At 45.4% G+C, this 20,476-nt stretch overlaps 2 protein-coding genes across 6 annotated transcripts; one reads left to right on the top strand and one right to left on the bottom strand.

Annotated features, from left to right (window-relative positions):
• Positions 1-301: 301 nt before the first annotated feature.
• LOC128266649 (dihydropyrimidinase) lies at positions 302-10,180 on the top strand. 5 transcript variants are annotated; one of them, XM_053003307.1, is made up of 12 exons: positions 302-432; positions 3,791-3,878; positions 3,940-4,003; positions 4,583-4,773; positions 4,830-4,906; positions 5,110-5,244; positions 5,310-5,372; positions 6,154-6,300; positions 7,684-7,907; positions 8,233-8,468; positions 8,605-9,078; positions 9,356-10,180. In XM_053003307.1, the coding sequence occupies exons 2-12, from the start codon at positions 3,800-3,802 to the stop codon at positions 9,433-9,435; spliced, it is 1,770 nt and encodes a 589-aa protein (XP_052859267.1). In that variant the 5' UTR covers positions 302-432; positions 3,791-3,799; the 3' UTR covers positions 9,436-10,180. The 5 variants fall into 5 exon arrangements, with proteins under 5 accessions (XP_052859267.1, XP_052859265.1, XP_052859268.1 ...); XM_053003305.1 differs by lacking the exon at positions 7,684-7,907 and adding an exon at positions 6,562-6,800; XM_053003306.1 differs by lacking the exon at positions 7,684-7,907 and adding an exon at positions 6,562-6,800 and having other exon boundaries at positions 339-453.
• Positions 10,181-10,308: 128 nt separating this feature from the next.
• On the bottom strand, positions 10,309-20,017 carry LOC128266646 (PHD and RING finger domain-containing protein 1). The gene is given in 8 exon segments (XM_053003302.1): positions 10,309-11,138; positions 11,201-11,395; positions 11,508-11,636; positions 11,703-11,770; positions 12,339-16,365; positions 16,904-17,644; positions 17,646-19,169; positions 19,260-20,017. Coding segments are annotated over 7 exon segments (6,936 nt in total). The 5' UTR covers positions 19,545-20,017; the 3' UTR covers positions 10,309-11,138; positions 11,201-11,233.
• Between the last annotated feature and the right edge of the window lie 459 nt (positions 20,018-20,476).

The raw sequence follows: 20,476 nt of genomic DNA, 5'->3' as shown, positions 1-20,476 counted from the left end.
CAAAGGTCACAAGGACAAGCAATATAAACTGTATCATAGATGGCTTTCCTAAAAGAGTGAACACCCCATCGTATAATGGATTTAGACTCAGGCTGGGTTTAAAACAAAAGGTTTGGGAAAAATATTTATTTATTTAAAAGATGAAGCCTAATAATGTTTTAAATTTTTGAATAAATACGACTTAGAATTTAAGACTGACAGCGCCAAAAATAACTGCCGCTGTTGTTAACAGAGAAAGGGGATTCATTGCTCTGTTAAGTTATATTAACAGAATTCTGTGGAGTCGCTGTTGCAGAGCAGCGGAGCTATCGAAAGTGTCTCCACCTCTACCGAGATTTAAATGTTTCTTGATTTTCAAACAGTGAACTTGTGCGTGCGTGTAAATTAAATTCGTTCAACTGCCAAATCGCGTGAGATTGTAGCCATTTAACGGTAATTTCCCAAAGAAGAGCAGTGAGGATTGAATTCGTGGTTGTTCCCAATGCAAAAGAAAAGCGAGTTGATTTTCCTACATTTTCTGTATTGCAATTGTTTTTCCGACTAGTGTAGGTGTGTGTGTGTGTGTATACTTGTGCGCAATGCGTGGGTATTTTCTCAGTTATTCGTTCTATTTTCAAATTTTATTAGACTCACACATTAGTATACACATGTATACATTTATGTTTGGCCGTTAATTTGAAATTTCTCCAACGCTGTGGGTAGCATTCGCGAGTGCGTTTTGTTCAAACAAATGACGGCATTTCTCGATCCCAATATGTGCATGCAGGTGCACTAAAACGTACTTACATATGCACATTGGGGCACCTGAATGTGGATATGTTTGTGCAATTGCATTTATCAACCCGCTAATCAGGTGCAATGTACACATCTCCATGCTCCGAACACCCATTGCCGATGGGTGGGTCCAGGTACAGGCTTTTCTTGTTGCTTCCTTTTGCGGGCCGCTGCCTTTTATCGATTTAATAACAAACGTAGAGCCAAGTCGTTGGACTCTGCAAACCGGCAATCGCATAACCAACCGCGATGTCTGCAGAGATGTGGACGTGCCCGCGGGGAATTGATTTTATTGACGTACTTAGCCGTGCCTCTATGTACATTGTACATCGAGCGCACATGTGCGCCTTGTTTGGGGTCAGGATTTGATTTCTAAGTTCATGCTCATCCAACTGGCTCGCGATAGTGGCGCACGTTTGTCAATAACATCCATACTCCCAGTGGTACTGAAGCTACGAGACCACGCTCCAACATCTGGAGGATGGGCCCCAGGACTGATAAGATAAGTCAAGTTTTTATAGCCGGCATAAAAGCCTCCTCAAATGAGTAAAACCCGCCGATTGTGCTATTAAGAGAACACAGCATACAAAAACAAAGAGGTATATGATGTTTAATTTGATAATCATATGTCAATTGGGTCCGCACTTAATTTACTATGTGAAAAGGTTTCATTTCGGTATTTTAACATTTTTTTAATTTCGAACAATATATTAAACTTAACAATTTGTTGTGTTATATGAATATGTTAGCTTAGTTTTTCAAACTTATCTATAAATTACAAGTATATTAATTGATAATTAATACAAATTGTAAATAAAAATTGTCATCTTAAATGTGTGATTTCTTAAAAGATCGTAAAACCAAAAATATAAAGATGGATTTGCTTTAAAGGATTGTGCTCCTAAAAACCATTAAGATTGAAAACATGTTGAAGACCATCTCACTAACTCGCATTTGTTGGTGTCCAACATGTAACTGAAATATATGTTTAAATTAACTATATAGTTGGCCTAGCAGTCATTTTAGAGAGCTTAATTGGTGCAGCAAGTGTCAGTGACTGATGCAAAATTACAAGCAATTAATAGACAGCCGGCTTACGAGCTCCACTGAATATAATTAAGGCAAGCACAAAAACATTCGTGCATTTGTATTTTTACAAATTAAAGAGCTCTAGGCGACCTACAAAATGTCTACAGAGAATCAGCTTTGCACATTTTCCCCAATATAAATACGGCTGCATTAATTGCATTATGTGCCTACAGACCCACTTGTATGCGTTATATACACGTTCGTACATATATGCCCACGCTAAGAGATAATCTAGTTCATTGCATCCAAACACATGCACTCGGCAGAGGGGCTCTTTTTGTTTTGGGTGTGCGCCACCAAAGGGGAAAGTGCTCACTTATCCAATATCGCGCTGGCTTCGGTGGACACCAGGCTCCCAGTCGAAATTGAATTAATGAAATGTAGCCATCCTCAACACGTCATGCACCCCAATAATCATTACCATAACAAAGTATGCAGACGCACAGTTGCGGTAAAAGCTGTACTTGCTAATAGGTAATGATATTTGGAATATGACGGCAGTTAGATACACTCGAAGAAATGCCCACTATGAACTTTAAGAAACCAGTTTTATCCCTTGTTAAAGATTTTAGTTTACTCACAATACAACGAAGTTAGGCCACGTCTTTCTTACTTTTATTACATTTATTTTAACTTATAAATAAGTATTGTAAAACTAAAGTTGTTACCAACAAAATCTGTTCGCAGGAGAAAAAAATTTTTAATCAAGGGGAGTGATTTTGTAAAGTGTAAATAAATATTTTAGTGGCATAATTTCCTAGAATGTTTTTGATGCAAAAAACAGTCAAAGGAAAACTGACACAACAACAACGGAATAAATCACTTTAGCCCACATACCGGCCGTGAGGTTCTGTCCCATTGACCGCAGCTGTATGGAGAATACTCATAGCACCATAACAAACGCCTTCCGCACCGCCCTGACTTACTCTCTTTTTTGAAGTCTGCTGTGCCCGTGTGGCACAATTTGAACTTAGCGGCTTTACGGGCCATCGTCAATGCCATTCTGGAGTCCCAATAGTGATATATCCGATGTGAGAGAGTGTGTGTGGAGGGCGTAGTACATCGCATCGGCACTATCGCCACTCCACACCAAGTACACAATACTTGAGAGGGAAGACCAAGACCATCGGAGGTTAATAACCGCTGGCCTGGTTGGCTGACTGGGCCATAACTGCAGCGCAGACGTCGGATGAGATGGCCCTTGTAATGGCTTAGGCGCAACATTAGTATTCTGCCTGTTATGCATTTACCATATTGTGTTGTGTTCGGTGTGTCTGTCGGCGGAACAAAACGCTTTCAAAGTGCAGGAACCAATCTGCTGAAAAGACAAACGAGCTGCGATGACATTTGTGTCGCTGCACTGTGGGTCACAGCATCGTCAACCCTGCGAAAAGTCCTCATAGCACCCCACAGCATAAATACTTACCGATTTCGAGAGTGCATACACTCAAAACATAATAAAGTTTGAAGTTCTCTTGTCGTTTTAAGGATAAGTATGTAGATACAACCTCTAGAAAAACCAAATCGTTGATTAGAAAAAGGCTATTATAGTCAACACTTTTTTATGAAAGCAACACTGTATTATGAGCAATAATGGGTAATTTCCATTTTAAGTTCTAAATTCAATTTATCAATTTATCTAATTGGTGGTTCTTTCTTTTTTGTTCTTTTGTTTTAAAATAAAATCTATATAAATTTCAATTTTTTGAGTGCAAAGGCTTAAGTTCAGTTTGCGCAGTTTAATGTACGGCACGTGTCTGGAGCCTGTCCTGAAGCGATGCCTCCGATGAGTCATAGGCCACCACAAAAGGCCCAACAACCCCAAGTGCATAAATGAAAACGCCAGCTCGCGTGTCTGTGTGTGGGAAATGGGGAAATCCTCCCCAGTCTAGTCCAACACTCACTCACAGCACTCATTTAATTGCAGACTCTCGCCATGTCGACTAGCCCAAAACCGGTTAAGAAGGTGCCGATTCACTTGCAGAGCGCCCAGAATCGTGTCTACATTAAAAATGGTAAGCTCATTAACCGACTCCGTGTGAAAAACTGAAGTTAGAAACATTGATTTCATTACAGGCGAGATTGTCAACCATGATAAATCGTTTAAAGCGGACGTGTACATCGAGGACGGAATTATCAAGTATGTGGAAATCTTTTAAACAATTTGATAATATCCTTACAAACATTTTCTTTTTATTATCAATCTCAGAAAGTGTAAAATATTCTGATAAAAATTATTTTTATTCTTATGCAACATGACATATATAAGCAATTTAAGTTACATTTTTTTTTAAATCAAAACTGTTTAAAAGTATTAATTTACTAAAAAATTTAAATATTTATTTGGTTGAAGTAAAAGTTATGTTTCTCGCATGACGATAATTTTAATTTTTATGAACCCTAAACTTCGTTTTGGTTTTTAGAAAACATTACTATACAAATAAAATTATTTTCTTCGGTTTGAACATTTGCTTTAATTTCGCTGTTTTTACTAGCTTTGGCTTTGTCATGACTTCCGATTAATAAAGTCCCTTGATCCTGAACCATTCCCAATCCAGTCCAATAAGAAGTACCCCAGTCCTCCATAAACTCTAAACATTTTTCACACACTTAAGCAAAATAATTAAGGGCGTTGGCATGACTCACAGTAAAAAACACTTATATTTCCCATTTAAGTTATGAAAGTCTAAGAAAAAATCCACCCCTCTCTTTATTTAAGGTTTGTGGGACCCTCCTCTGAAATAACGATACCAGGAGGAGTCCGCACCATCGACGCCAGCGGGCTTATGATCATTCCGGGAGGAATAGATCCCCACACTCATTTGCAGTTGCCTTTCGGCGGAGCCGTGGCCGTCGATGATTTCTACCATGGAACCCGGGCTGCCGTCGCAGGTGGCACCACTATGATAAGTAAGCAATGGTCCTTCAAGGCTTCAGTATGAGCTCTAACCCCTGAATTTCTCCAGTCGATTTCGTTCTGCCCAACAAACATGAGTCGATGATCGAGGCCTACGACAAGTGGCGCAGCTGGGCCGATCCCAAGGTGAGAAATTCAATTGGTATAGCCAATTGTTTGACATTAATCGATTACTATTTTATTTTTAATCATTTGTGCAAATTTGAATTTTTTGGAAATCAGATTGACACTTAATATTAGAGTTATCTTTTATAACATCCTATAATTATACATTAAATCCTTTTACAAATAGTATTACACTTACTAAATGCAACTATTTGTTTCTTTAGGTGTGCTGCGATTACGCATTGCATGTGGGCATCACCTGGTGGTCGAAGTCGGTGTCTGAGGAGATTGGCATTCTGTGCAAAGAGCTTGGAGTGAACTCCTTCAAAACATTCATGGCTTACAAGGGTCTATATCAGGTAAGTCGGATATTAATTTAATGCAATAATTACTTAATTTACAAAGTGTTTTTTTCCCATTTTAGCTTAACGATTCGGATCTATTGGATGTTTTTGAGCGCATTAGACATTTGAATGGTGTCGCAATGGTAAGTCAAAAAAAAAAAATTCAAATCTGTTTTATTTTTTTACGATTTTTAAGTACATGAAGAAAGTACGCTTTAGTGTTATAAAAATATATATATTGGTTTTTGCATAGGTATACATTAAAAACAAATTTAATCCTTACAAAAGATTCTTCTTTGTTCTTTTTTTAAAACATACATATTTACAGTTTGTTTAGGAAAGGAGAATTAGAGACTTACTTACATAATTACATTCATTGCACATCGTACCCCTTCAATAATGTCTAACAAGTAAATTAATCTATTATTCAATTTAGTTGGTTTTCCGTTCGCGTAAACTGTTCTATTCGTTGATCTACGACATATTTTGTTTAGAAACTAGCCTAAACACACATCGCTAATTGAAATGTACATTGTTATTTTGACACACCCCTTTAGATTAACTCAATTCAATTGCGATCTCCAGATTATTTGGTAGATCTCGTATTAGGATTATATAAAATCCCCGGAAATTTCCCAGTTTTCAGTACCATTAAGTTAAACTGTTTTTGTTAGCAATATAGTTTGCATAAATGCATAAAAAGTAAGATCATGGTAAGGGTAAGATATTGGTCTGAGGACAGACAAAAACATTTTCCAATTCAACCTAATATTTTAAAAGTTATTAGCAAAAATGTTATAGTTCGAAGGATGTGTAACGGATATCTGATAGTCCGGTCTCACGACTAAAGAGTTCCTTCTTGTTTTGTTTCATTTGCTGTGCCCATTGAGGTGACTTTTAAACCATCTTGATCCCTTTCCACAGGTCCACGCTGAGAATGGCGACATCATTGCGAAGAACACGCAGCGCCTGCTGGCCGAGGGCATCAATGGGCCGGAGGGTCACGAGCTGTCGCGACCCGAGGAGGTCGAGGCCGAGGCGGTGCACCGCGCCTGTGTGCTGGCCCACCAGGTAAGAGCACGAGCACCACTGCCAAGTCGTTAGATACTCTGGGAGGGACGGTACTCTGGAGGCGGCGGTGTGTGTCCATGCCGGCCAAGTGCCAGTCACTGCGCCGGACTGTAATTACGGTTTATTTATGTTACACATTTTGATTTCTTATTATTTCCATTGTGTATGATGCACCCTTGTACATATTATGCGGTATGCGGTATGCGGCACTCGATATAACCCCACCATAAACGTACCAACATACATATGTATGTATATTAGGCCGCTTGTCCGCTGTACGTGGTGCACGTGATGAGCAAGTCGGCCGGCATTGAGTTGGCCAGGGCCCGCCACCGATATCGGGGGCGGTACATTATGGGCGAGACCCTGGCCGCGGCGCTGGGCACTTGGCAGCCCTGCTGCCAGCACCTGGGCTTCGATCACGAGGCGGCGCATGTGCTCAGTCCGCCGCTCCGGCCCGACAAGACGACCCCCGAGTTCTTGATGAAGCTGCTGGCGAAGTAAGTTGTGCCTGGGTTCAGACTCCGGGCCGGGACCGTAAAAATCAGAGTCACCAAAATGTATTTTAGCTATTCGTATCATCCGCGACTCTATTCTTGATGTAAATATAATATAATAATAACAGTTGTTGTTTGAAGTTGGCACTGAGCTAGTTGATCTACGAGAGTAAAAGACCAAGGGTTATTAAAAAGTACTGAGTTATCTGTGAAATAATAGTACCTCATATAACGTATTTTTTAGTTTTAACCATTTAAAATTTTTAACAACATTAAGTCAATATTGTACAGATCTAATTTATAAAATTCCAAAATTTGAGAAAAGGGACGAAGAATTTACTTTTTAAAATTTAAGAAAGGGAAGAAGACTTGTAAAAAATCCTTACGGGGCTTTCTTTTTGTTGATTTAAAATTTTATGCGATGCTAGGATACTACTCATACCTAAATATGATATAGATACAAAGATTTTTGTATATCCCTAATACATTATGTCTTCATAAATGTATTTCCTCTACAAAATGCCTAAAACGTGTTGGAAAATATTTTTTTAAAAAGAATTTTCAAACAATTTTCTGTCTTTAGCCCAACTAAAAGCGATTTACTTAAGTAACCTGTGTAAGAAAATTAATTTAAGTGAGTCATTTGAGAATGTTAACTCATGTATATGATGCCTACAATAGTTACGGTCTCTGGTCCTGGGATTACTTGTCTATGTTGATGCTGGTTAATCCGCATACTAACTGGTTTGCTTATGCCTGCTTCTATCATATCCACTAACCAACCAACTAACTAACTAACTGCGCTCTCTGCCCGATCTAACCCACTAATCCGTCGACCTGTTTCCTGTTTGCCATTGCTTCACTCACACGCTCACTCACCGTCCAGATGAAGACGCCGCTCTTTGTGTCCGGTCTGACCAGCAAATCCTCCGCCGAGCTCGTGGGTCGCGCCCGTCGCAGTGGCTACTGCGTCTTCGGGGAGACGCTGGCCAGCTCCCTGGGTCGCTCCATGAGCGCAGTGCCCAAGGGCGACCGCATTTACTGCATCACCAGTCCCCCGATCCGCGAATCCGCCGAGACACCCAGGCAGTTGATGAAGTCCCTGGCCTAGTAAGTACTGCCCCATATGTGTGGAATCAAAGGCACCATTGGTTTGCTTAAAATTGGCATTAAAAATCAATTAAGTTTAAACATTTAATATCCGAAACAAAGGTAATAACGAATCTACATATTTCCACCTTTAAGGTAACTTTGATTCCACATATGTATGTATGTATACTAGGTTCTGTAAGTAAGTATCCAAGAATCAGAACATTTTCGTTGCATTCCACACCCTGCCGGTGATTGTTCGTTTCGTTTCGTTTTGTTTAACTGACCTCTGAAAACGAATGTTTTTTGATCGTATATTTAATCACCTTTTACATTGTGTCTCCAGTGATGATCTGCAGCTGACTGGCAGCGACAATTGCACCTTCAACAAGGAGCACAAAGCTTTGGGCAAGGGCGACTTCACCAAGATTCCGAACGGAGTCAATGGATTGGAGGATCGCATGTCGCTGGTCTGGGAGAAGGGCGTCCACGCCGGTCTCCTCGATCCATGCCGCTTTGTGGCCGTGACCAGCACGAATGCGGCCAAGATATTCAACATCTATCCCCAGAAGGGTCGCATTGGTAAGTGATGTTTCAAGTCACAAAATCCAATCGAAAATCAAGAACATACCCAACTAGTTGGATAATGTTGATAAAGAGGCATCTACATAATAATTTAAAAACTGATTTACTTGAAACCCATGCCTAATTCGTTAAGCTGTCGGCTCGGATGCGGATATTGTGATCTGGAATCCGAATGCCACCCGTACCATTTCCAAGGACACGCACCACCACGCATGTGACTTCAACATATTCGAGGGCATGACCGTGCACGGCGTCTGCGAGTTCGTCCTGGTGCGCGGAAGGATCTGCGCCGAGCAGGGCAACGTACGGGTGGCGGAGGGCTTCGGACGGTTCATTCCCACGCCCGTCCGCCCGCCCTTCGTCTATGACATCATCGAGGGCAAGGTGCAGTCGCCGCCGGAGGAGCAGCACGAGGAGAAGCAGAACGGCAACGTGGCCAAGCGATTCGCCGAGCTGGACATCCAAATCCCAGTGCAGGAGCCCATCAGCGCCATGCTGGCTGGCAACCTGGCCATGCCGGCGGAGGGATCACTGTGCAGTACGCCCTCGGTGCGCGGACGTGTCGATGGCAAGCGTGACATGCAGGAGTCGTCCTTCTCCATAAGCGGTAGGTGACTCTAAAAACCCTTAAAGGGTTGAATAGTTACTTCTTATCAACTATTGGTGTTCCTTGTACATATTTGTATGGATGTATGTATATATTTTAACATTTAAATCTAGAAAGCTTTCAAAATTATTTTCTAATTATCTAACTTAAAAAGGATATCCAAAAATATTTAAAAAAAAAAGAGAGATAGAGAAAAATATATTTTTATTATAACAAAATAAATATAAATTTACAACACAGACATAACTTTATTAAGCAAATATTTTACTCGTTACAGAGGAACTCGACAGGTCCGGCGTTCGAGCGTGCATTAAAGTGAAGAACCCACCTGGCGGAAAGTCTTCCGGATTCTGGTAGACCACATACCCGATGTCGCATCGAAATGTGTGTGGATGCGGAATCGCACAATCTCCGACGACAGTGTAAGCCAAAGTCTGCGCTCATTCGATAACTAAACTGGCATTTAATATAGAACCCTGAAACAAAATCGTAATCTAACCCAATTTCAAAATAAGTACATATAGCCACAAACCGATTAAGGAACGCAAAATCTGCTTCGTCATTTAACATTTAGAACCGATTGCCTCTTGTTAATATACTTTTTGTTAAGTTCTTCAACTAAGAAGACTTTAAGCAAGTAAATTTATTGTCAAATTGAGGACTATGAAAATCAAACCAAATCGCGTAATAATGTATTTTTTTGTTGAAAACGTTTATTCTTAAATACTTTGTTTATTTACAAGGAGATGTAGCACAATTTGTTTGTACTCTTGAAAGCTAAAGTAGGCAATCCAAACAAAATCAAAAGGCTCGATAGAATAACTGAGTTCAATTTATTACACTATTGCAATTGTTTATTGATAACCCGCTTTAAAGTAGAGTACATCGATCATGCCATGTGAGACAACATACCGTTTGGGAGCAAATTCGGCACTTCATCATAGGATGTCTAAAATTAGATACTTCAATCATATTTTCAATGAAAACTTATATATGTGCAGAACTATTTATTATAAACGCATACTTTATATACATACATTTAATAACAAAAGCAGAACACAAAGATCAAACTAATAAACTTTACCAAAAAAAATAAAAAAAACTGTTTTAATGTTTAGTTAAAAGTGATAAAATTTTCAGGAAAAAAATTGTTCTGATTTATTTGTGATTTTATGAGCAAAAGCTATCTATGGGAGCGTGTGAGTCAAACGTAATAATGATGAGATAAAGGGACAAGACCAATTAAGACAACATTTTTGGATAAGTTATTGATCGCTTTTATTTTTATTTATGTGGATATTTACAAAACGATTTAGCACAATTTGTATTTATTTATATTTACTGTTATCAATTGTGTTGCAACGCTAACACTCTTACTCGTTATTCAAAAATGATGACTGACAGACTATGCGAAATCAAGTGCTTGATTGACAAACTGCATAACTGGCCATGCAGTTATTCATATGAATACATAATTACACTTGCTCGATAACAATCTTCGTTCAAGAAAAATACTCGACTGCATGAACGACAATGCCAGGAATTTGCTATGCCTTATTCAATGCAAGCCAATGGTTTGGGGTTATCAGTAAGTTTTTCAGATGTGTTTTAAATTAAATAGTTAAATTATCAGAGGTAAAATACAAATTTGTTTTGCCTTTACTTAATTACTTACAATTGGTTAATGCTCACGCAAAACAGGTATAGTATTATCAATACAGGTGTCGTACGAATAAACAATCTAATGAACTAGTCTTGATATAAATAAAGTGTTTTTGTGGTGCTTTGGGTAACCGAAATAAAGGTGGCAAACTTGCTTCTGCTTAATATTTAAAATCTTCACTTCTGTGTTTCGCTTACAGTCTAAAATCATTCGTAAAGTGACCTAAAATTGACTTAGCAACTAAATTCCAATAGTTAATGACAGTTTATGAGTTTTTCCATTTGTTTTGCCTTAGTTTTGCGATGGTGGCTGGTGAATATTGTTGCTTTCATTTGTTGGTAGATAGTAGGAATGCATGCATGCGGCCGCAAAATTCTTCAGATATTTCTACCCAACGCTGCAAATACACAAATTTGTTTATCATTCTGCCCAAATAAGCGATTGTGAAATTGAACTTACTGCCAGATCCTAGGCGCTCGCTTGCTTGCTTGCTTACAGTTTTTTTAAATACGCGGCACATTTTACCGCACTGCTAACCTGCCCCGTGTTAAGGAGACTTAACTTCTTGTGCTTTGCCCGGAATTTCCTTACATAGGCGTCAATAAGATTTTTAATCTTGTGTGGATTAATTTCACCCGACCGACTGTGGCAGATCTAATACAGAAAGAAATTGAATAATTAGTTTAATGTTGTGTGTTTTGTTAAATTAATTAGGATTTATATAGGAAATTAGGTAAAGTGGAAATCATCGATTTATGGCACTTACCTTGGGCACAGCTCTTCGCATGATGTCCTTGTAGTCATCCTTAGTAATCGCTTTCTTGTTAAAGTACGGCTTTAACACCAATTTGACCTCCTCAACCACACGTTCTTGTCGATTTAACTTGCGTAAAAGCTGCAAATAACAAACCAAATGTATATTTTTGTTGCTGCACCCCAAGTGTGTTTAAAGTTAACTCACTCTGTCCTTATTTTGAAGATCCGTTGCCGAATTCGGCACATCGTCATATACATCAGCATTTCTTGCCCCTGAAATTAAAAAAAAAAATATTTTATTCCATAGCATACCCATTTTACCCTGCTCTTCTCAATAAAAAGTTTCTTGAGCTTGGCGATTTTAAAATTTATATTTTTTGTATCGTACTAGACAAAATCTTTTTAGTCTTTTCTTCTTAAGCTTATTTATTTAAGCGGTAAAAATTTCAACTCAAATAATATGGAACCGATGAACTAGACATTGTTTAAATCTATCAAAATTACCCATACCTAAGAAATTGCTTACTGAATTTAAAATTGTTTAAAAATTGTAGCCAAGAATTACAGTTTAAATTCTATACGTTTTTTTCGTTCTATTAATTTTTAAAAACATCTCAAAAAAGCCTTGATAAATTCAAAGCGATCAAAGTTACTCAAAATTATAAGCTATAATAGGCATTTGTTTAATGGTCGTTATGGGAATTGGAAATTTAAACTTTAAATAGTTTTTTACACAGGTAAAAAAAAATACGCAAACAGTAATTTTTAACGGCAGTTAAAAAAACATTCTTTTGTCATTGGAAAAGTAAACTGAGGCTTTGAATAACAACAAAACACTCACCTTTTAATTTTGATTTGCGGTCACCCTTGCTGCGATGCGACTTCTTGCCCGCCGCCGTGTTGTATCGTGATGTCATCCGGATGTTGCCCACGGGCGAACTGCTCCCGAACAAGTCATCGAAAATTTCCACTTTGCCTCCGGCCGCTCCACCCTTCCGCCTGTTGCCCTCCAGCAAGATGGGTGGCTCGAACAGATCCTCGTAGTCTGCGGAGCCAGGAGAGTAGGGGCTTTCGATGTCCATGTTGAAGGAGTCGTCTAGGACGTTGCCGGATCCTCCGGCATTCCCCATGCCGCTGCCGTTCCGCAGGCCGCCCACGCCACCGCTGGTGGTGGGCATGTTGCCAACGCCACTGCTGCTGCTGGCCACACTTCCTCCGGCCTTGGGCAGCGGAGTGAGCTTCTTCGAGGGAGGCGTTGGACTAGAAATAGACGGGATGTGCTGCGAGCTAGACACCACGCTGCTGCTCGTGAGCAGCACATTGGAGAGAACGGTGATGCTCTTGCCGTCGGACCCCTTGTCATGGCTATCGCCGGCTCCTCCGCCGCCGCCGCCGCCGCCAGTGCTGGAGCCAACGCCCAGGGCCAGGCTGACGGAGCTGCTGCTGATGTACTGGGCCGAGCTCACCTCGCTCTCCTGCTGGATGGCTCCGCTCTGGTTCGGCTTGTTCATCAGCGCCATCACCAGATCCACTGGGTTGAGCACGCTCGTTTGGGTCTGGGTGCTGGTGCTCGCATTGGACACGGTTGCATGGGTGACATCGCCCTCACCCTTGTCTCCGGCTCCCGATCCGATTGCACTGCTCACTGGCATGCTGGCTGCCTGCTGATCCATGCTTTGGCACGGCGTTGGTGTCGGCGACCGTGGAGAGAGCGAGGGAGACTTGGTCGGCTCGAAGGGATCGTAGGCATCTGGAGAGCACGGCCCGGACTCCGGAGGCGTGTTCGGACCGATCTTCTGGCCACCATCGTGGCTGCCGTGGCCGTGCTGGGGCGTCTGCTCCTCGGGAGCCAGCGAACAGGCTGCCTCCAGCTCGTCCGCCGAGTTAATGTCATCGGCGTCTTCGTGGAGCGGATTGCTGCGCGCCTTGTGCTGCATCTTTTTGGTGGGCAGGTTGAACTTGACGAGGGGCGGCTCCGGCGGCGTCTTGGGCCCTGTCGACTGCGTCATGTTCTCGTACGAGGTCTCCATGATCGCGTCCAAGGAACCGACCTGCGGGGTCTTCTCCCTTTGTCCATTTTCCCTCATTAGGTCGTGATCCCTGTCACGCTCCCTTCTCGTTGAGTGTTGGTCCGTGGCATCCTCGCTGTCGGTGAGCACAATGACATCCGCCGGCTCCTGGTGCACTTGGAAGGGGGAGCGTTCCAGATCGATGATGGCCACCGGTTTGGCCTCCAGCTTCTTGCGCTTGCGCTTCCCCTTCTTTATTGCTCCCACCACACTGCCAAGGTTGCTGTTAGTGAGGCGATCGATGGAGGTCAAGCGATTGCTCAGCAGATCTTCCCTGCCGGATGGCATTGTGACCATCGACTGCTGCTGGGAACCCAGCGTGGAGGCGGCATTGTTTGTGTTCGCCTCCTTGTTGAAGCTCACGCTCACCAGAATGTTGTTGCCCGAGGCAAACACCTCCTTGGAAGGCAGTGGCTCTGGCGTCTGGGTGCGCCGCTTACGCTTCTTCTCCTTTCGCTGCTTCTCCAGGGGATGTTGCTTCTTTTTCTTTTTGCTCTTGTCGCGCTTGCGCTTTGCCTTCTTGGGCGTCAGGCCGCCATCGTTGTCGTAGTGGCCGCCGGGCCCCTTTGGCGATCCCAGCGGCGGCGTCCACGACGGATTTTTGTCCTGGCAGCCGCCATCGTGGAGGAAATCGCAGCGGCCGGGTGACGGCGATGGTGACCACTGGCCAGTCGTCATGCCGCCCTTCTTTCGCTTTCTCTGTGGCGCCAGGAAGTCGTCGGCATCCTCGAAGGGATCACGCTGCCGCGAGATGCGACGCATCCGCGCGGCCGTCGTCGGACTGCCACTGCCCGTCCTCTTCTTGTTCTTTTTCTTCTTGTCCGACTTCTTCTTCTTCTTCTTGGGGGCATCCTTGGGGCTCTTGGAACGACTTCGACTCCTGCTGCGACTCAACCGTGGCGTGTAACGCGGCGAGCCGGGATAGAGGGGCGATCTATTGCCACCCCCATTGATGCGATTTGGAGTGTGCGAGCGGGATGCTCTGGAGTGCATAGACACTGGGCTATGGCCTCTTTCGTTTGGAGGCGGCGGTAGCGGCGAAGGGGAGCGGGCGGCATAGCGTCGGCCCGGAGACGTTCGTCGTCCGCCGCCTTGTTTCTGGGGAGATGGAGATGTGCCTGGTGGTGGCGTCGGCGAGATGCTAAAGCTGCGAAACCGCTTAGCCGAACCAGAACGGGAGCGCAGCGAACCCCTCGATCCGCGCGAAACGCTTCGCGAGAAACTACGCGAGTTGCGCCTTCCCGAGCGACTTCTACCCGAACGCGTTGCGTCACGGCCATAGCGATCTTTGGCCTGGTGTTGGTGCCTCGATCCCACCACGTTCCGGACATCATATCGCGGCAACTCCCTGCGTTTGGGACGCTGAAAGAACTGGTGGTGCTGACCCTGCTGGTTAAAGTTAAAGTAATGCTGATGCTGATGCTGATGGTGCTGATTCTGGTGGTAGTTCTGATTCTGGTGGTAGTTGTGGTTTTGGTTGTGGTTGTAGTGCTGAAACGGCCTGTTGTGGAACTGTTGGTTGCGGAAGTTGAAGCGTAGGCCGCCACGGCCACGCATGAAGCCACGCTGATGGTCCCGTCCACGGAAGGAGAATCTTTGGCGGCTATGGGAGTTGGAACGCGATCGGGACCTTGAATGGGAGCGGGAGTAGGACTTGGAGCGGCTGCCACGGCGACGCCTGTTCCGATTGCGGATGGGAGTATGACTCCTACTCCTGCTCCTACTCCGGCTCCTGCTCCTACTCCTACTCCTACTCCTGCTTTTGCTCTTACTTCGACTTCGACTTCTACTTCTACTACGACTGACGCTCTTGATACGCTTCGGGCTCTTGGTGCGGCTTTTTGGAGTACGACTCCTGGAACCCGAACGGGGGCTCTGTTCCGGATCCGGTTTGTCCCCGCGGTAGTTGCGACCCTTTTGGCGCTTGCCAATCTTTTTAAAAGTTTCGTCCTTGTTGCGTTTTAAACGCGATTTCGACTTGGACTTGCCTTCTTTGGCGGCTCCTCCACGGCTTCGACTGCGTCGCTTTGACCCGCTCTCATTGTTTAAATCGTCCTCAGACACAACATCCGTACCGACAGCTTGCCCCGGCTCCTCTTCGTCGTCGGAAGCCTTGGAGGAGCCTGTCTTGGGACTGTTGTTTGACTGCGTTGATCCAGCCGTCGGCTCTTCCTCCTCGCCATTGCCATCGCCATCGCCATCCCCCTCCGCCGTCGTCTTCTCGTCCAGACAGGGCGTGTAGGAGCGGTCCGGCTCGTGCTCGCTGCCACTTGCGTTGTCGTCCTTCTCGGTATCTCCATCTTTACGGGACTCGGGTCTCTCTGATGGCGCCGGTTTGGGGCTGGTTTGCGACTCGGTTTCCGTCCCCAGCGCCTTTTCATATTCCTTCGGCTTGTCAATTTCTAGCTCCTCCCAGTCGCTGTCATCATAGAGCTCTAGAACTCCCTTACCCCGATCTCGGTCCGCCACTCGATCCTCCTTGACCACCGGGCTGGGAGTGCTGCGCGTCTTGGCCTCCTCTTCGTCGTGTTCTTTTGCAGGAGCTGCGGCCATGTGGGCGTTGCTGCTGCTGCTGGGCTCGTGATCGGAGGCATCCGACTCTTCCATGGGTTCACCGTCACTGGACTTGTCGTCCACTTCCGGATCATCCGGCTCATCGGTTGGATTCTCCGGCTCGTACAGGTCATCATTGACTTTTTCGGGTACGGATTCGGGTTCCGGCCCCGGGGGCAATGGTATCTCGTTATCATCGTCATCATCATCTAATTGTACTAAATCTTCGTTCATATCGTCATCATCCTGTCACAGTTGAAATGATTATGTTGACAAAATGAAGAATCAAAAAAGTGGCATTAGTGTGGTACAGAAATTATCGGCTGTATAACTAAGAAAAGTAACTTATCTAAGCTATATTTTTAGCATATCTTCATGAACTACAGGACTTGCTTTGTTTCCGAAAACATTTCTCTGGGTAATTTCCATTAAATTTTGTATAATTTTCAATAACATGAAGGCAAAATATTCTGTGAAAAAAATCATAATTTTAAACATTTAAAATATATTTAAGGAACCTACTCTACTCCCTTGTTCTTTGAGCTTTGGTGAAATTATAAGAATTTGTTTTACTATTATAGTTTATAACGTTTTTTGTGCAGACAGTAGAGGCGCCAATGTTGATTGTAGAGTAAGTCAAGTTCTCAAAAGTCCTAAAGATTAAACACCTCAACAACTTTTTTACAACAATCGCAATCTTTGTGAGTCATGGTTATAAGCTTTAATTCCCAACTACTTGGACATTGTAAAGCAACCTTATGAAATATTAGTATGAACGTCATACCTTATCAGACATGTCAGCTGGTCCTTGTGGAACGCCCGACGACATGGCTGAGGCATTGGCCACCGCCTGCGATTCCTGCGAGTAAATGGAGAAGTTCGGACAGTTCTCGGCATCGTCATCTACGTTTCGATCGTTGCCTTTCAACGGTGACTGCTGCAGCGTGTTCATCTTGAAGAGCGGAGTGTTCCAAGGAAGGCTGGCGGGTGGCATGGGCGGAGGTGGTACTGATAGCACTGGCGGCAGGCCCATCACCGGTGCCGCATGATGATTTACGGGAGGAGCAAACATCGGAGGTTGTGCTGGAAAACTGTTCGATGGCGACGCCACCGCGGGTGGAGCTGGTGCACTACCACGAAAAGGGGGCGTGGCTTGGTTGGCAGGGGGCACATTTTGCTGGCGTTGTTGCTGCTGGCGCGTGGGCGTGTTGAAGCGGAGGTGGAAGGGAGTAAAGCTGGACACATTCGTGTTGCTGTTGTTGGGGCTGGGACTACTGAAGTTTTGGTTACTGAAACCGCCGACCCCTTGGCCGTCTCCGCCGCCCGTCGATTGGCGCGAGGAGTTTCCTGCGCCAACACCTGACGCTCCGCCGCCTCCTCCACCGCCCCTGTAGCTGTTGTTTCCGCTGTAACGATTGTTGTAGTTATCTCCTGCGCCTGATCCTCCGCCCCTACTGAAGTTGGGTCCTGCTCCTCCGCGCTGGTAAAGCGGCGCCTGGGTCACATGCTCCTCCGGCTTTGAAGTAGCCGGCTGGCTGCGTTGCTGCTGGTGTTGCTGCAGGCGCAGGTCTCTGGGGCAGATTGAGGGTGCCATCCGCCCTAATGTGCACATCGCTCAGGTTGCGCGAAGCTCCGTGCCAGCGATCCTGCAGATCCAAAATTGAAGACAGTATGTCGCCAGCTGAAGCTGAAGCTGAAGCTGAAGCCGGAGCCGAAGGCGTGGCAGCTATCCGTGCCTTGCCTTGGAGCAATGCTTTACGGATGCGCGGTGCTCCAATGCTAGCAATGCGCACCGAGGTTTGCACGGCAGTCGATCCGAGTCCAGCAGAAGTGGCACTGCCGCCGAAATCCGGCTCACTGTCTGAGAAGTACTCCAGGTCGTTGGCGTTCCCAAAGAGAGAGAAGCTGGAGGCAGTACCCCCACCGAGGTGTGAACGTTGTACACCGTCCGTTTTCACTCCCAGCTGCTCCGCCAGTCGCTTGCTGGCGGTGAGACGGCGACCAGGTTCCTCACCAGAGGCCACCACACGGCGACGGCGTCGTCGACGTCGCCTGATCACCTTCTTGCTGGTCTTCATGGCAAACTTCTCGTCAAAGTTGTTCAGGTCGTACTCCACCACGTAGGTGCGATGGCGAGTCCTTCTCCGGCGGCGACGTTGAGCGGGACGCTTGGTGGTGCTAGTGGCTGTGCGCCGAGTGGTTGTTGTAGTGGTTGTCGTGGTGGTGGTGGTCGTGCGGGTACGCGTTCGGGTCAGAGTGGAATCTTCGGCCGAGGCAGTACCGGAGCGAGTGCGTCGCAGCACAGCCGCCCGAATGCGCTCGTTCTGGCTGGTGCGCAGGATCCTCGGAGGTTGCTGCACCTCCCGCACCCTGAGACGCGTCTCCGGCAATCCCATTCCCCTAATATCATCGTACAACTGACTCAAGTCGTCCAGCTGCTCATCGGGATCTTCGTCCTCGGAGTCAATGCAGTTGTCGCAGTACCAGGAGCCATCGGGAATCTCGTGCAGCGGCGGGTCCAGGCAGTCCATGTGGTATCCCTGATTGCAGCTGTCGCAAAGCAGCATCACATCCTCCCGCTCCGGACTTTCGCAGACCTCGCAGTTCGTCAGCTCCTCTTCGGAAGCCACCGCTCCCTCTGCCTCCTCGTCCAGTGCCAACTCGGTCTTGGACTTGCTCAAGTCCACCCGCACCTCCCTCACCACCTGGCGACTAGCGTAGGAGTCCCGCACCACAATCCGGTCGAATGCGATGCGGTCAATCGGACAGGTCTGGACATTCCGCGACCAGGCGTCAATGCAGGCTGCGCAGAAGATGTGCTCGCAGGTGGCTGGCGTGCCGATCTCCTGCTGCCGGAAGGTGAGCAGACAAATGGGGCACTTCTCCAGCAGATCGTTGCTGCTGCTGTCGGAACTGAATCCGGGGTCGGGTTCGGCGGTCGCGGGATGGAGTCTGCCAGCCGCACTGGACGTCTGCTCTTGCTCCTGCTCCTCCTCGTCGTAGGACTCTACCGTTTTCCGATTGCTGCTGCGCGTGGGACGTTGATTGATCTGGAAAGAAGTATGTGGGGCATTAGAAGATGATTCCGGCAGGGAGGCGCAGAAAACGTGGTGGTGAGAGATGAAGGGACAAAGCCTTACCTCGCTGCCGCTGGAAGAGCAGTCGCTCTGCGGTCCATGGCGACTGCGCAACTTGCGCGTTGACTTCCGGGGCACCGCCTCCGAGGCCACCTCCTGGCGGCGGGCACTGCGTCTCTGCCGCGACGCCGTGGAACAAGAAGGCTGTTCGTCCAGGTCGCGATCCGAGGCCGTGTCCTCCGAGTCCTTGAACTCGATCCGCATGATGATGCGCCGGTTCCGCTGCGACCGCTGCTGATTCACGGGCGGACCCGCGTCGGATTCGGAATCAGAATCACGGTCGGACATGCTGATGCAACTGCGTATGTGTGTATCAAGCCGATTTATTGATGTGTGTACACTGTCGGCGGGGCAGGCGCGTGTGTATTACATATATATTACATATAGGGAGTGCTCTTCGCCCAATTTTCATCTAGTTATCCGCGCCTGGTAGCTTCTCTGCTCGGCCCGGTAGCCACATTTCGATACGAGAACCTGCCGGAGTCGGTGAAGTCGGTTTCTGGCCTGGCTTCTCTGTAATTGCAGGCCGCTGAGAGTGGGCATCAATTGCAAATTTTCGGACGCTCCGCCTGACGTTCGACCCGTTGCCTCCTGCGTGGGAAATCGTGGGCGTGGCAGCTGCGGTGGCCAGGGGACAATGGAGTCGGATTTTGTCGCCGCAACGCCGTTATTTCCGAATTGGTAGCAAACGCAAATTTTTCTCACACTGTTTCCTTCACACACACACTTGGATTTCAGCCATTTTTTCAGCTAGAGGTGGCAAAACGCGGCAGCAAGCGCATTCGATAGATCGATTCTTTTCCCCGATTGGACATCATTATTTTCCCGATCTTATCGATAGTTGAGTTTGATCTCGGATAAACAAGTATGCTTTCGGATAAAATTTTCAACCCGATTCAACCGTTTCAGCTTGAATTTTTAAATTTTGCGCGCAAAGCAATATGTTTTGCGAAGAAATGATTTCAGGTTTTGTACTCCAATTTAATTTATTTAATAGCAAACTGTTTTCTATGGTATTAAGTTTGCAAAGTTATAAATTTATGAATTTGATTTTTATACCTACAGGGGTCTTCGTTTTATTTTATTTTATTGTATTTAATTAATGTGTTTGTACATTCTGTTTTAATTGTATTAACTTTATTATAATTATATAACTATTCAGTGAATGTATCGAAAATTAAAAATTGCCCAATCCTAGCTCCAATTTTGATTTTTTTTTA

Source organism: Drosophila gunungcola, chromosome 3R, assembly GCF_025200985.1.
Source record: "Drosophila gunungcola strain Sukarami chromosome 3R, Dgunungcola_SK_2, whole genome shotgun sequence".
NCBI classification, from domain to species: Eukaryota; Metazoa; Arthropoda; class Insecta; order Diptera; family Drosophilidae; genus Drosophila; species Drosophila gunungcola.
This window is presented reverse-complemented; position numbering and strand designations above follow the sequence as displayed.